General features: G+C 40.3%; 1 protein-coding gene across 6 annotated transcripts in view; it reads left to right on the forward strand.

Moving 5' to 3' along the window:
- Window positions 1-17,516, forward strand: part of CFAP61 (cilia and flagella associated protein 61) — a 280,149-nt gene that overhangs the window by 150,825 nt on the left and 111,808 nt on the right. For 2 of the 6 annotated variants that reach the window (XR_006200588.1, XM_042931742.1), the window contains 2 exons: window positions 2,643-2,708; window positions 5,999-6,072. Coding sequence is in view for 5 of the 6 variants with exons in the window: in XM_042931742.1 (XP_042787676.1) it covers window positions 2,643-2,660 (18 nt within the window). In the remaining variant the exon portion in view is untranslated. Of the gene's footprint in view, window positions 1-2,642; window positions 2,709-5,998; window positions 6,073-14,717; window positions 14,846-17,516 lie in introns of those variants that run through there. The other 4 variants (XM_042931738.1, XM_042931739.1, XM_042931744.1 and 1 more) reach the window with 3 other exon arrangements.

The following is a 17,516-nucleotide window of genomic DNA, read 5'->3' on the forward strand; positions in this document are numbered from 1 at the left end:
GTTTTGAAAAGGTTTTATCAATGATTTTTTTTAAGAAACATTTCAGTTTATGTTTCTTAGTCTTTTTTTTTTTAACAAAAGAGCATGGGGCGGTGGTTTTCCATGAGAAAATTATTATAAAAGAGCTATTTATATATACATCATATTCAGCTAAAAAATAAAAATGAAAAAAAATCCTTCTGTTTCATACCAAACCAAATTAAAAATCATTAAAGCTTAGACTAAATGGTTTTCATTTAACCCTCAAACGTGGCATTAATTTTTCAAGTGGTAACTGTTGCTTAAGATGCTATTGTGCCTGTGTGATAAATGTTTAATGATTTGGTAGTACATGCATGGCTTAAAATCCATTATTTATTGCACCTTCGCTTGCCTGGCAAAGGTGATGATTTTATAGCCCCAGCAGTCATGCAAACACATTTATACCAAACCGATGACTGATAATAAATTTCCTTACTGTAAATGTCAGTGGGTTTCATGTGTTGCTGCCATTACATCTTGTTTGGAAGCCGAATGCTACACAGTTATGGGAGGCGCCAGATGGTGTCATTAACACGAACGCTGGGACTGTTTACCACTGACGTGCATGTGAGAAATTAGAAGTGCCGGCCTGTCTTTGCACTGAAGCATGATGTCAGTGGTGCACAGGTGTAAAGACAGGGCAGTATGCTTGCCTATTCCCTTCCGTCCCACCAACAGGGATTTTAGGGGGTTTCTTTTTGAAAATAGTTTTGTGTTTGAACATAGAACAGAATGAACCAAAGGGGAATACTTTCCCAAAGACTCCTGCTTGATTTTGTGTGTGGGGTCCCAAACACCCTGAAAGTCACACCTGCCATCCCATAGGTGGTTCCCAGCTATCAGTGGCAAGCCAGCTCCCCTTCCAGGCATGGCAAGGCCTTTTGTACTAATTAATTACAGCAGGATTGTTATTGCTGTGTGTGTGTGTGTGTGTGTGTGTGTGTGTGTGTGTGTGTGTGTGTGAGATAACTTCAGATATATAAATGCTTATTTTGGAGAATTTTCTGTTGAGAGCATGGAATTAGCCTTTCCAAAAAGTGTTGTCAAAATCATTAGGAATTGATTCAAAGAATGAGGAAAGTGGGAATGTTCTGTACTGATTTCTTCCATGCAGTAGGCACTTCTTTTCTTTTTTTTCTTTTCAAATTTTTATTTAAATTCCAGTTAGTTAACATACAGCACAATGCTGGTTTCAGGAGTAGAATTCACTGGTTCACCACTTACCTACACCCAGCTCTTCTTTTTGCAAGAATTCGCAGTGGGACCAAGACCTTTACTTTCCCTGCTCTGATATGAAGTATCTGAATGACTGAGATTAGCCTCCCTGTGTTTTATTAAAATATCTCTCTACTTTAATTGGGCAGTGGCCACTCCCATTTATAGTATTTCAGCTTCTTCCTGCTGAGGTTTCTGCCTAGCCCTCTTCTTTTCAATTTAAAAAGAGTCTGGATTTATTGTCTTCCTTCCTGCAAGTCCTTCCCTTGAATCATTGATTCTGACCAAATTCCTTTGAACTTTGTTTTTAGCCTTAGCATTCTCCACAGGAATGTTCAGAAAGGCTTCTTCCTTCAAAACAATCATTGTGCATTGCTCTTACAAAAAAGTCCAATGAACATTTTGGTGTGCAGAATTTTAAAGTCATGTGAAAAAGATACAAACCATTGTTTGCTTTGAGATGAAAGAGATATGCTTAATTTCTTCAGACTCACCCAGAGATACAATTGGATGTCAACAGGAATAATGAGCCTAATTGAAAGACTGAAAACATGCTTGAAGGCACACCTTCCAAACGAAAATTAGAGTCAGGACATGCAGGCCGTGTTGAAAAGAACCAGGGGTGAAAATAAAGAAATGTTGGGGAGACAGCAAGATTGAAAAGCTGTATCTGTGGAACAGCACTCACTTGGACAGAGATGCTCAGGAAAATGACTTCTCCTCCACAGGTGTCATTTTCCTAACAAATGAACCCGAGGCCTAAACCAGCAGTGCAAATATCCAGATACTCAACCTGAGCAAACAGCTTATCCCCTGGGAGAACAAATAGAAAGTTCTCATCTTATTCTGTGTCCAAAGTGGGAGATGGCAGCATGAACACAGTTGGTCATTGGCTTTCTCTCCTAGCTTCCTCTCCAGACCCCTGCTCCACTCCTTGCATCCCCTTCTGTGTCTGCTTCCTGTATTGTCCAGGCAGGACCATCCTGCCTTCTCGGGACATCACCTGAAAATGCATTAGTAAAGACTGATCTGTATTTCAGTGGGATGTGTCACCCTTGCAGACCCTTGTCCTGCCTTTTCACCTCTCATCCAGAAAGTTGTTCTCTCCCTTGTCCATCTGGACATATTGATCCTTTCAAATCCAGCTCAGCCAGCACTTTATGTAAGAAGATTTCCTTGCCATCCTAGACCACCCAAACATCAGCTGATCCGACAGCCTCCCAGCTGGGTCCAGAAGAACTGCCTAGCTCAGCACAGCCCATACTGCTGGCCCACAGTAACCTGAGCTAAAGAATGTTTGTTCTTTCGATTCACTCAGTTTTGGGTTGGTTTGTTACACAGCAATAGCTTCCTGACACATTACCCTTATCACTGCATTTTATATACTGTATTTTATTTGTTTATAGGTCTGTCATCTGACTTAATGAGAATTAAAGATGGGAACCATGCCTCATTCTTACCTCAACACACTGGTCAGTGTTTGGCACATGGTAGATGCTCAATGTGTATTTGTTGAGTTGACATTGTTGCATTAAGCTCTACATTAAAGTTTTGATGGCAGAATTTCAGGCAGCAGGATACTGAATGGGCTTCTCTTAATGCCCTCAGAATCATTCCACGTATCCACCTGCCTTCTCCACCAAGTTAGACTGGCTTTGGAATTTTATACGAATACTTTTTCTAATTATTTCTCTGACTAGGGACAGGACTCTGTGACATTGTAACTCTCTGCTATGTATATGTAAGTTCCTTCTGTAGGTATGAGGGAAGATTCCAGTCTACTTCCATGATATTAAGTGCAAAATATTTTCAAGCCAGTGGCTAAGTATCAACTGTTCAGGCATCCCTGATAAGCTACATGTCCCATCCTTTATGATGTGGAATGGAAAGAGGATGACTGGAGGTCCTCTTTCTTTAAGCAAGTAGTATTCAGATGGATGATACCCCATACATTCTCCATAACCCTCACTCTTACTTTTTTAGAAAAGGAAAACAACAAACAACTTTTTTTTTAATTTAACAAAAATCTCAAGAAAATTTATCACAGATTATTTTTCTGATTCCTTGCCTAATTATTAAGACATTCAGAGTTAAATTCTTTATTGTAAACACATTCAGATATGCAATTTTCATTTAATACCTGGAGGACCATTCTTGTCTTCAGATACATAAAAGAGAATGTCATCACTCCAGAAGGGCATTATTTAACAGGAGGAGTGCCTTCCTTCACTTTTGAATTTGAGTGTTTGTAAAACCTTTGAGGCCATACCTTCATTTTATTTTATCACAAGTGGGTCTTTCATGGAGATATAGAAATTGAGAATAATTAAGCAGCAATGAAGTTTCTCAAGAGAGACCTATGCACTGTAGTAGTAATTTGTGCTTTGAAAACAATACAGGATCAGGTTATTGATCCTGCAAACCATTTCCTTGCCAGGGATTTGCTTCATTCCTGCCTTTCCCTGTGTGTTCACACTGGAGAAGTCATTTCTTCCCTTTGTAGGGGACACTGTATGAAAGATGATACCTGGAGTGTCAAGTAGCTGAAACATGCCAGACAAGATTCAACTAAGGTGATGCAGAGGCTCTGGGGACATTTCTAAACACGTGACATGAGGGGCGCCTGGGTGGCTCAGTCGGTTGAGCGTCCAACTTCGGTTCAGGTCGTGATCTCACAGTTCGTGGGTTCGAGCCCTGCGTCGGGCTCTGTGCTGACAGCTCAGAGCCTGGGGCCTGCTTCAGAATCTATGGCTCCCTCTCTCACTCTTTGTCCCTCCCCTGCTCATACTCTGTCTGTCTCTCTCTCTCTCTCTCAAAAATAAACATTAAAAAAAAATTTAAAAAAAATAAACATGTGACATGACTCAAGGTAGGAAGGAAGTGATATGGAGCCATTTGAGGTTATCGTGGTACACGTGCCAGTGTGCCTGACATTGGGGATCAGTGAATCTTGTGTCTCTGAAAAACCATCAGTGGATCTCCCTTGCCAATGCTCATGTATGCATCAAAGCAATAATACTTCTTTTTACAGTTTATTTATTCATTTTGAGAGTGAGAGAGACACAGGGTGGGAGGAAAGAGAATTCTAAGCAGGCTCTGCACTGTCAGCAAAGAGCCTGATGCAGGACTCAAACTCACAAACTGTGAGATCATGACCGGAGCTGAAATCTAGAGTCCGCTCAACCAACTGAGCCACCCAGGTGCCCCAACGCAATCAAACTTTTAATGATTTTATGAGCTGCTTGTCAGGGGCAGTTACTTAATTGAAAACAAGTAAATCAATTTATCAAATCTAAGACATTATCATTTATAAATTGTACCTTATTTTATGTACCATGAAGGAAAAAAAATGGCAAATTAAGCTATGACACAATGTTTTAATGGGAGTCCTGAATAGAATATGAATCAGTCATATAAATCTCATTGCTTTGAAATTTCTTTCATCTATTCAGAGAAGAGAGGCAATTTACATTCCCTTCAATTGCACTGTTTGCTATGTGATGGGAATAAAACTTTTGCCGGTGTCTCAGTAACAAATGTAACACAGGTATCTACTTGTGGGTATCTGTCATCCTTTATTTGCTCCTATAAAGCACTTGATTTTTGCATTGCAAGAAAATATGGAATGACAGCCATTCCTCCAATGACTAATATTTGATTCACTAATATCAAATTTGCACCCTGCCGTTCAGTTTTCAGGCCTTTATGGGAACACAGTAAGTGTTCATTTTAATGCCAAATCATGCTGCAGTCTTTTTGAAGACATTGTCAGTAGCAGTTGCACACATAACACACAGGATTCTCTGGAAGTTATGCCAGTGAATAGCCATGAACAAGTCACCCACACCCAGGAAAGGAATTGTGTCACTGCCGCTGCCTGCTGACTGCAGTGATTAAGATGATATTGACTGTGAGGTTGATTTCAGGGATGCCAAGATGTGAAAAAAGTGTGCCTCCTAGAATCGATGAAATCCAGTAAAGGTCACTCAACTCAACTCCCAAAACACTTTTCTTGTAATGTAAATGTGTAAGAATGGCCAGAAGCGAGTGCCATAGAGTGGCAATGATTTTCACTTTTTATAATGTTTGCAAAATAATGAGAATATCCAGATGAGGAATAAGGGTGTACAAAGGATTGGTACAGATGGAGTTGATAAGAGCAATATAAGAAAAATGCAAGTTGAAGAAGTTTATGCAATGTATTATAGCAGTTTAAGGAACTATGGCAAAGGCCACTAGGTTGCCCCCAATAGCCATTGCTCCCTTTAGACTTAATAATGGAACCTCGATTTTATCCAAGGCAGCATTGCACCCAACTCTTTCCCAGCCTCCCTTGCATCAGGCATAACCATATGATTCAGTTTTGGCCACTGAGATGGAGGCAGATGTAGTTGGAATGGGAATTCTGGGAAGGACGCTTAAAGGGAGTGGCTCAGCTAGGAGGGAGGCTCCTTTTTTGTTCCCCCTTCTCTTCTTTCTGCTACCTGGAGTGGGGATGTGATGTCTGATCTCCAGCAGCCATCCTGGGCCATCTGTGAGGATGGAAACCTTGCACTAAGATGGGGAGTTAGGCAGGTAAAAGTCTGGGTCTTTGATAAGTTTATGGTACTCAGTAACCCTGGACTTCATATTTCCAGATTCCCTTTGCGTAAAAGAGAAATTGTCTTCCATCCTGTTAAAGCTATTTTCTGTTTAAGCTAGGTTTTCTGTTGTAGGCAGTCAAGCCCAACCCTAATTTATACAGGAATCCTCTTTCTTTCAGGTAGGATTCAATCTATGTGGGAGAATGCCACAAGAATCTATTATGCTCCCACTGTCTGCCCTGGATAATGTGAAGAATGTAAAGAAATTAAAGATATATAATTATTTAAACAACAATTCTTCATGGGTAGTATCAACTAATAACTTTGCAGAGGGCTTCATTCGCCTCCCACATATTTCATGAGTGCCTAGAGTGTACCTGGAGTAGATCATTCACTAACCACAGCCCACTCTGCCCATGTAGCATGATTTGGGATATGCTCTTTATCATGCTAAGAATGCAAGCCAGGGGAGCCTGGGTGGCTCAGTGGGTTAGGCGTCCAACTCTTGGTTTCAGCTGAGGTCATGGTCTCACAGTTTGTGGGATTGAGCCCCATGTCGGGCTCTGTGCTGACAGTGCAGAGCCTGCTTGGGATTCTCACTCTCCTTCTCTCTCCTCCTCCCCCCCACCTTCTCTCTCTCCCAAAATAAATACATAAACATTAAAAAAAAAAAAAAGAATGCAACCCAGAGGGGTGCCTTGGTGGCTTAGTCAGTTAAGGGTCTGACTTTTGATCTCAGCTCAGACCTTGGTCTCACCGTTGTGAGTTCAAGCCCCATGTTGGGCTCCATGCTGTTCATGGAGCCTACTTAAAAAAAAAAAAAAAAAAAAAAAAAAGAATGCAAGTGAGAAAGTGTCCTTGGGTTATCATTGCTCTCAGCAGATACCATAGGCAGTTCACATTTTTCTGAAGTGCTTGGGCTACAAAAAGTGTTGGGAAAGTTAAGAGAATCCTTCATAAAGCAAGGCTCAAAATCATAGCATCTTCTTCACAGTTTTTTCTTGCTCTGTCAGGATATTGGCATTGGTGTTCATATCAGATTCTTGAACACTTCCAATGATTTTAGCTGAAAGGCTTTCCAAAATTGTAGTTTGTATCTGTGGAAGTGATTTCTCACTTATTAGTTCTCTTTTACATATCTGTTCCTCTCTACCCTTTCTTTATTTGGTAAATAATGGCAATACTTTGCCCCAAAGAGGGTAACTTGTGAACTTTGAAATTTGAAACTGACACTGATATCAATCTGTCATTTATTTTGATCATATTGGGAAACAAAGAGCCTCAAAAAGAGAAAAAAAGGGAATACAGAAGTATAAGAAAAAAAATTACATTTATGAAGGAAAAGGAGGCCTATTAAGAATTTCAGAAATTCTATTCCTAATGGCTTTGGATCTCCCCATCTTCCATTTCCTTGCATGGACAGAGCTCCCTTTGAAGTCTTTGGAAGCTTTCTGTGAGAAAAATATATATACATGGGTGTGGAGCTGAAAATTGAGCTCATTGTTTTGCCCTTTTAAAATGTGTTTTTCGAAGATTTGCCTTTCATATTGCAGATGGGAGAGAGGATGTGCAATTTTACCTTGTGTAACATCTTTGCCTGAAAAGCTCAAAATATTTGTAGATGTTGTTTAATGAATAGTTCCCATGTTTGCCTGCTGAGGAAGGCAGAGGTTTGTGTAATTTACTTCCATTTTACACCTGAGGAAACTGATATTTAAGGAAAAGAGGCTCAGAATTTCAACCAGTAGCAGAATTAAGAAAACAAGCCCAAACCTTGCCACCGGGCTAATGGTGCCATGTCTAATGATCCTGGAAGTTGAACATAACCTCCGAATGAAATGGTATCATTAGAAAAAAATTCACCATAGACATTATCATATTCCATTTTAGTATGAACCTTGCATTTATTATGTAGCATCATTTATATTTATTTTGACTGCTTCCTAGTTTATTGGCCTATTTGTAATTTCAGTAACTTCTGATTTGGGATCTATTACTGAAATTGAGTTTTAATAATGCTTTTGTAGTCATTCTAACTCATTCTAAGTAAGTGCATAAGAGAAACCAAACCGGATGTGGAAACACAGAACTAAAGTCTATCAGACAAAATTGCATTTTGAGCAATTTTACACAAAATAGTTAACAAAATTTTAGTTTTAATTTTAACACAAAATAGTTAACAGATATGCATGAAACTCCAAAACTATGAATTTAAGGTCTCTTGGTAACTGTATGTGAATCAGGGCATAAATTCAACTGACTGTGTACATCAACATCATTTTTAGTAAAAAGATCAGATTGAATCCCAAGTAGTTCTGATTATGTCTAAATCATTTGTTTGCTCATTTAAGCAACTGGCAAAGAGCCAACTAAAATAATTTCAATCAGTGGAAATCATGTCAGTACTCTTTAAGAAGGGCTCATGAAAAAGTTAATATATCTTTACCATTATCTTTATGGTATATTGGTATATGGTATATTATTTTATACCGAAAGTTAATATATCTTTTACCATTTATTGAATCTCTAAAAATGTATGGCAGGAATCATTTAGATAAAATAAGCAAATCAGAACCCAAAGAAAACAATGCCTCAAAAAACAAAAATGTAGTTCCTGACTTCAGGAAGCAAACTGTCTCAGTGGAGGGCAGCAAACAAACCAACTAAATTAATAAGAGCAACCAAAACCTCCTCTGACGGCTCATTCACGGACAAGTCTTGCGCTTCGGAAGGTCACAGGAAATTACAGACAAATATGTCACAACTTAAACTTGTGCCCATTTCTGTTCCCTATTTTCTCATCTCAACTCCTGTCCCCCTTGACATGATCTTTGTTGTCATTTCCCTCCCCACCTCAAGCTCAGCTCTAGAATTTTCTACCAGGAAAATCCCATAATATTCTTTCCTCTCCTATCTGGGACTGAACGGAAAGTCTGTATTTTAAACTCATTATGGGACTCACGGTCAATTTCAAGGAACATTTCTTTTAGCCTTAGAAGGTCTGTGTATATACCATAATAGGTGTTGTATTCCTTCATGCTGGGATACATGTTGATCTCTACATTTAAAATTATCCCTAGAGGTGCTTGGGTGGCTCAGTTGGTTAAGTGTCTGACTCCTGATTTTGGCTCAGGTCTTGTTCCCAGGGTCATGGGATCAAGCCCTACTTCTGGCTCCGTGCTGAGCATGGAGCCTGCTTGAGATTCTCTCTCTCCAGCTGCCTGAGTGGTTCAGTCAGTTGAGTGTCGGACTCTTGATTTCAGCTCAGGTCATGATCTCACGGTTTGTAAATTCGAGACCCTCATGGGGCTCTGTGCTGACAGCGCAGAGCCTGCTTAAGATTCTCTGCCCCTCTCCGTCTAGTGCTCTCTTTCTCTCTTTCAAAAATAAATATTTTTGTAAAAAAAGATTCTCTCCCTCTGTCCTTCCCCCACTTGCACATGCACACTTGCACTCTCTCTGTCTCTAAAAATAAAAATAAATAAAAGATAAAATAAAATAATCCATTTGTCTAAAAATGCTAACCTAGTATCATTAGAAAAAAGAATTATAAGTGTCTTCACAAGACATGGAGGTAAGAACCTAATTTCTCACCCATATTGTCATCACCAGTGTGGTATGTAGTTAAATAGCTTACAGAATTTCCTCTGTTTTATCTTTGAAATGACTTACTATCACAAGGCACATTTAATTTCTGTCTATAAAATATAAGCCAGTAGATAAAGCTTTATTTTTATTTCACTATTAAGAAAATTAAAAAGCAAGAATAAAAAATTAGGTCTCCAGTGTGTTGGGCGTTTTCAGTGGATCTTCAGACAAAGAAAGGAAAAGCTGGCTTGACTTAGAGGATCTTCCATACCTGATGGTATGGTTTATTTTGTTTTGTTTTTTTTTTTTTTTGTTTTCGGTTTTGTTTTTTTTGCTATGGAAACCTGTGGCTTGAAGGAATCTAAAGGGAGGAAATATTCTGCTTTCCTTCAAAAAATGGTACTCCTGCTTATGGGCAAAATAAACCCTTTATAAAGCAGCAGAAGCCATCTTAATTTGCGGTCATCACTGAAAGACATTTCCAGGCTGGGAAGAATTTTTTTCAAGGTATTTAAAAACCATCTACCCTAACAAAAGAAAAATGTGGTTTTTTCAGGTCACTTCACCATACCTGACGATGAATATGTTTTTAATTAAAGCCTGGACACAAAACTAGCTTACTGAAAATCATTGTGATGCCTGATCACTTTCCCCAGACACCTACCATCATTGGTACTGATGGCTAACTCTTGACACCCCTGAGGCCACTTTATGTGTTCAGCAGTTAGAAAGGTGATTTCTGAGGCCTGGCAGCTGTTGGTGTTAAAGCTATTGTGTGGGAAACAAAAACCATTCTGTTCTGTTCCCCAGCCGCCTTTGTATCATTGATACAGGAGCTATTTCATAAATGGGTTATAATTCTTTACCAGGGAATTTCATTACTGCCTATGCTTCAGTGTTAATGTGCACTTCCAGATAGCAGAGGGGAATGTCTGAACATACCCCTGTGGAAGGAATCTTGGAGTTCTGACCTCTGTCAAGATGCTGGCATTTTAAGTCTGTTAATTGGACCTGTGATTAAATGCCATCATACTGAGGGGGTTTTGGGGTGATAGTGGACTTTGGAGCTGACAGCCAAGAAAGAATTCTTGAAGACATCTTTGGTGCAAAAAGATGATTTTATTAAAGCACAGGGACAGGACCCGTGGGCAGAAAGAGCTGAACTGGGGTTGTGAAGACTGACTGATTATATACCTTCAGGTTGGGAGGGGTTAGGGACAGTGTAAGTCTCTAAGGAATTTTGGAAGCAAGGTTTCCAGGACCTTGAGGGGCTAGCTGTTGTTAGGAAAACATCTTTTATTACTGTCTAGTAAAACCTCAGTCATGAGACCCTTCAGATGTACGTCAGGTGCCATATGCTTGGAGTTAGAACTGCCAACATATACTTGGAGGTTAAAGATAAATGAGGCTTGCAAAGTAATTTTTATGTGTTTAAGGAGACACAGGATCCTGGGGGGTCAGGCATAATGTTCAGCTCTTTTGCCCCTAGCAAAGTATCATCATCAAGACAGCTGAGCTCCTACAGGGAGGTCACTCTGCCTGTTTCAAGGACTTGTCAAGGGGCTGTAGGCAGTAAGGAAATTTAATTTTTCATTTGCCTTTGTTTCCCACAACTCCATAGCAAGCACTTAAACCCCCTTACGTCTTGATGAAGGTGATATTAGGAAACAGAGTCTATAGGTTGGTTTCTGGAGATTAGGCTATGGATAAGATTGCCTTTTTCTTCCATTTTACTAAGTTATCTGTAAACTGAAGGAGATTCCTGTCCTGCATGACTGTGATCTCTATCAGTCAGCCACTTGCTTTCTTTCCTTCCCCCCTGTTCTTGGGCAGCCAGGAGTGTCCAAGGAATAGCGTACATATCCCCCCTGGGGGAGGGGTTGCTGTTAGTCTGTACTTTGCCCTCAGCTTGCCCCACACTCTCTCATCAATACCAACTTCTATGCTCCCAGTCTCCCTTGCGGTAAACCACCAGACCCAAGGCTGGCTGGAGTGTGAATCAGCTGCCACCCTACCTGTCTTGGAAATAAATCAATCAAAACACAGTTCATGGTGGCACCCACATATACTGGAATTAACTGCTTTTCTCAAAAAATTCCTCATCGACCCCTCTTGGGAAATTCTTCTAGGCCAGATTAGCATGACATTTATTTGGAGGACAGACATTTTTTCACCCTAACGATACATTCATTATTGTCATTTGGAAAATGTGTCAGGTTAGGGAACTTTCAGTTGCATATCCAAGAAACAAGCTGTCCGAAACAACTGAGGAAACGTGGTAGACTGCATCCTTCTCCCCAGCTATTCCTCTCTCCCTGAGCTCTGCCCTTTGAGGTTCCTCCCACTACAGGTGAATCTCCTTCCCCATCTCATGGGTAGTGGGCTCAGCCCCATGACTTGCTTTGGCCAGGCTGAAGAGGTATTGCTTAGTCTTACTTTATGCACTTCTACCATTGCCAGAAGAACATTCGCCAGCTATCTCTCATCAAAATAAAGACAGGGAGATGTGAGGCCAATCTGGAATCTGCAAGTTGGAGCCAAACCCAGCTGAATCCAGCCTTCAGATGTACTGTAACCCAGAGATGCATGAGTGAGGAAAAACAACAGCTGTTTTAAGCCAATGCCTTTTGTGGTAGTTTGTTATGTAGCACTACTGTGGTAATAGCTGACTGATATTTATTGCTCATATAATTGAAGACTCCAAAGGCAGTGTGGGTTTCAGACAGAGTGTGAAAGGAGTTTCTTTTTTTTTTTAATTTTTAATGTTTATTTATTTTGAGAGAGAGAGAGAGAGAGAGAGAGAGTGAGCATGAATGGGGGAGGGGCAGAAAGGGACACACAGAATCTGAAGCAGGCTCCAGGCTCTGAGCTATCAGCACAGAGCCGGATGCAGGGCTTGAACCCACGGACCATGAGATCATGACCTGAGCCAAAGTTGGTCACTCAACCAAGCCACCCCGGTGCCCCTCTTTTTTTTTTTTTTTTAATGTTTATTTATTTTTGAGAGAGAGAGAGAGAGAACAAGTGGGGGAGGGGCAGAGAGACAGGGAGACACAGAATCCAAAGCAAGCCCCACAGAACCCAATGTGAGGCTCAAACTCACAAGCTGTGAGATCATGACCTAAGCCAAAGTCGGAGGCTCAACTGGCTGAGCCACCCAAGAACCCTGAAAGGAATTTCTGTTCCATGTCTTTGTGATTCTGTTGGAGCTTCAACCAGGATTGTTTCCTGCTTGGTGTCATGATGACTATACCATTTCAGGCTTCACATCTATACCCCAATACTATCTAGAAGGCAAGAGGTTTCTCTTTTTCAACCACCATATAAAAGTCCTGGGATTCAGTCTGATTAGGCCAACATAGGTCATGTGTCTATCCTGGGCCAATTATTGAGCAAGGAGGGTATGGTTATGTGACTTGGTTTATGTCAATTGGAGTCCCCTCTTAAAGATGGGAGCAAGCTCAATCTCTTCCAGAATTCATGGTGTGCCTCATTAAAGGTGGGAGCATGCTGAAAGGCACCAGCAGCATTAATTATGGAGAGTCTAAAATATCCAAACATTACATTATATTACATTATTTGGGTCAAGACCTATTCTACCTCCATATTGCTAGGCTAGCTAGAGCTAGAGATAAGGGTTCTATCCTCTAAATTTCACATGTTCCTTGGTGGATGGCAAAGCATGTGGCCACATCCAAGCTACCTCAGGCACTGGAAGGTCAGTGGGAGCCAAGCTTTACATAGGACTTTACCATTAGCCTACTGGATTTCCAAACTCTTAGTAACTCACGATTTTAAGAAAATTCAAAATAGATTTGGTCTATTGGAATTTGAATATCTCTGAGCTGTAGGATGAGTTAATGCTGATGTGATGAGAATTTAACTGAGTGGAGTGCATTGGTGTGGCTGTCATTCCACTGCCTTATGGACTCCATTGTAACTGATGAGAAGTCAGTTGTAATTCTTCCAGACATCAAATAAAAATGTATGTTGAATTAATGAATTAAAAATAGAACTAAGGTCAAACTGAAAAAAGGTGGGGGTAGGGAGCACTCCTAGGTAGCTCAGTTTGTTAAGCATCCAACTCTTGGTTTTGGCTCAGGTCATGATTTCATGGTTCATGGGTTCACTGACAATGCAAAGCCTGCTCAGGTTTCTCTCTCTCTCTCTCGCTCTCTCTCTCCCTCTCTGTGCCCCTCCCCCACATGCTCTTTCTCTCCCTTTCTCTCAAAATAAACAAATAAACTTAAAAAAAAAAATAGAACTAAGGACTATCGACACAATAGAACATCCTTTCAAGAATACCCTACTCTTTTTATCTTTGTAAATCTTTCCTTCATACATTTACTGCTTCCACTGAAGCCTTTGCAGGAAAGTGAATCAAATAAATCAACTCAAGAAAGTTTTCCAAACATGGGCATTAAAATGATCACCAGTAGGGGCGCCTGGGTGGCTCAGTCGGTTAAGCGTCCGACTTCAGCTCAGGTCACGATCTCGAGGTCCGTGAGTTCGAGCCCCACATCAGGCTCTGGGCTGATGGCTCAGAGCCTGGAGCCTGCTTCCGATTCTGTGTCTCACTCTCTCTGCCCCTCCCCCATTCATGTTCTGACTCTCTCTGTTTCAAAAATAAATAAACATTAAAAAAAAATTTAAAAAAAAAAAATAAAATGATCGCCAGTTACCTTCTCTTCTTCTAAGAGTTCTCCTTGACCTCAGAGCATCTGAAAGTTTGAATAACTCTTAATCATCCAACATGTTTTTGTCATTCAACTAAGGTTTGTCATTCTACAAATTACTGAACACATGTGTGCAAGGCACTGTGCTAAGTGGTGTGAGGGACGCAGAATGGAAAGAATTAATATTTGCCTTAAATTATCCAACAATTGTAATCTCATTGTTGTTCAAGTTTTCAGGGTGATCTTGGACAGAAGGAAAGGTTGAGACCTTTCATAAAACTATGGATTCTTAAGGAGCAACTTGTCTATCTTCTTGTGGGATTATTTACCTCATTGTTTCTAATCATAAAGGGCCTCAGTTTTGTAAGAAACATCCATCAGCAATAAGAAAAAAATTATGTAAACCAAGCATTTTTATGTGAGCCAGACTAGGTATTAGGTATTTTCCCAAACTCATGTTAATATCTTAAAAATTATTTTCCATAAATTTCACCATGGCTGTGCATGGGCATTTAGTCTGATTTGCCAGTAGTGTCCTGGTTAAATAACTCTTCTACGTAATTGCCAATCTGGAAGCACAGACTCAGCTACATCTTCTTTAAGTCTCTCTTTTTCTTTGTATCTTTTATTCCAGTTGGGTTACGCCTTGAACCATACAAATAGAAAACTAACATTGGAACCGAAAATAACTGTCAATGCCAAGATTGTTGTGGTTGGTGCATCCAGTGTTGGAATTTCCTTCCTAGAGACGCTGGTATTTTGGTGAGTTGTTTTACTTTATTTGTTTGTTTTTAAAGAGGATCTTCTCTTCTATACCTGAAAGGTTGTTTTGAAAGAAAAGACCTGAAGTTTTTTTGCCACCCCATATACCTTGCCTAGGTGGATTGATGAAGCAGTGAAATATTCTAGACTGAGGGTTGGCAAACTATTGCTCCTGGGTCAAATGTGGCTTTCTACCTGCTTTTGTAAATAAAACTTTATTGGAACACAGTCACATTTATTTATATGTTGTCTCTGTTTTCTTGATACAGTGGCAGATTTGAGAGACCGTGACAGGGACTGTTTAGCCTGCAATGCTCAAAATACGTACACTCTGACCCTTTCTAGAATTTTGCCAACCTTAGTCTATACTAGTGTTTCCCTCATTTGTTGAATCATAAGAATCACCTAGAGCATTTGTTAGACTCCCAGACTCAGCACCAGACAGGAACACAGAACACAGAATCAGGAACTCCCAGGGAGGGCTCTGGGGATCTACATTTTAGCAAGTGCTCCATATGATCAGGCAGATTTGGGAACCGGTTTTGACACTGCACATCACAAATAGGCTTTCTGAAATGGCAGACAAACCAGGACCTTTCTTCCATACCCTGCATTTTAGGTGCCAGGGAACAGAGTAAAACCCCCCAGGGAAGACTGAGGCCTTCGCATCCCTTCAGTGCTGTTTTTTTTTTTTTAATCCTCACAGCACTAAATGGGTTTCCTTTCAGAGCACATTTTACTGATAGGTGATTCCCGAGAATTCTCAGCTTCCCCTGACTAGCTCTCCATCTGCTCAATGAATTTCAGCCCCTCATTGACAGGAAGAGCCCTGGGTTATTGTCCAAGAACTTGGGTTCATGGCCTGGCATCACCAGCACATGATGCAGAACCCTAGATGTGTTACCTCATTTTCTCTCAGACTTGGTTTCCTCATTTATTTTTTTTTATTTTTTTAAAGTTTATTTATTTATTTTTTGAGAGAGAGAGAGAGAGAGAGAGCAAGGGAGAGGCAGAAAGAGGGAGAGACAGAATCCCAGGCTCCAAGCTGTGAGGAGCCCGACGCAGAGCTCGAACTCAAACTGTGAGATCATGACCTGAGCTGAAATCAAGAGTTGGATGCTTAAGTGACTGAGCCACCCAGGCATCCCTGCTCATTTATTTTTTTTAAAAAACTCTCATAGATGTCTTTTTAAAAAAATTTAATGTTTATTTATTGTTGAGAGAGAGGGAGACAGAGTACAAGTGGGGGAGGGGCAGAGAGAGAAGGAGACACAGAATCTGAAGCAGACTCCAGACTCCGAGCACAGAGACTGATGCAGGGTTCGAACTCACAAATGGTGAGATCATGACCTAAGCCAAAGTCTGATGCTTAACCGACTGAGCCACCCAGGTGCCCCAATAAAGTCTCATAGTCTCATAGATGTCTTAAAAGAGCTTGGCTTTGGAGAACCACAGACTCCTGAATCAAGAGTCCAGTTTTTTCTAAATCTCTTGCTCAGGATCACATGAGAAATTTTAGCTCCTATTCAAAACTGTAGGTGCTAAAAGATAAGCAGAAGATGGGAAAAAGCTCCCCACTAGCACTCCTCCAGAAGCCAGCAAAAGTACTGGTCCAAAGAAGATGGGTGAGGGTTAAGGGTTAGACAAGGAAAGGGGTGGAGGAAATGACCCCTCCCAGGTGTTTGCACTTAGTTGATAAGGAGACAAGCTAATCCCGAATGGTTACTTTGCTCATTTGACATCACATTAACCAGATAAAGATTTTTTTCACTTTCCAGCCAATTTGTTCAGTTATCTGGATCATACCCCTAGTTAATCAGAAATAAGTCACATGTCATTATTGAAATTAGCAACAGAGCTCACATGCTTTAAATATTGTGGTCAGTCTATAGCAATCTTTCATTGCAAGAAAGAAATAATGAGAAGCACCCAGGAACATCCATTTTCCCGTGTGTGCCACACTACAGTTTGAGGGCTCTCCTCATTCTGAGGGGTCTCTTCATCTAAGACTCTGAGCAGCAAGTCATATGTGACCATTTCTGAGTGATTTATCAGTGTGGACTTGTGAAATAGTAGTCAAGAAGTTACCAGAAACAGGTCTGAAATCTTCATTCAGCTACATACTTAGTCATGGTCTTATTTTAAATGATTACATTAAGATATATACATATCATTTTCTTTTTGTGGAATCAACTTAGATTTAATAAAGACAAGAATAAATTTGGATATAAGTACTTGGTTGATTAAATTCCTCAATCAGACAGACCTTTTTAAAGCATTTTAAAGTACTCACAGTTCTCTGTCATCGTTACAGATTACGTATACTAAAAATAGACTGGTATCAGTTTACGGATCTTGAATCCTTCACAGAGGAAATAGTTTTCTCATTATTTTCCCTAATTATTTTAAATTAGCAATCACCATAGTAACCTACTGCATATTTTACTTACCAGCTTAACTGCATTTGAACTAGATGTTATAAATGATTTGACCCGAAATGAAATGGAAGTGATCACCAGACACTGACCCCCAATGAGGATTGAATCCAGATTTTAGAGGCAAGATTTAGAAAAAATGCCCTCCTGAGTTCCTGCACCACACTATCAGACTCAGCTGAGGCACTTCAGTTCCTGCAAAACCCATCTGAGGCCCAGTACAGCAACCTCTTTTT

The sequence above is a fragment of the Panthera leo genome, chromosome A3 (genome assembly GCF_018350215.1).
Source record: "Panthera leo isolate Ple1 chromosome A3, P.leo_Ple1_pat1.1, whole genome shotgun sequence".
In the NCBI taxonomy this organism is placed as follows: domain Eukaryota; kingdom Metazoa; phylum Chordata; class Mammalia; order Carnivora; family Felidae; genus Panthera; species Panthera leo.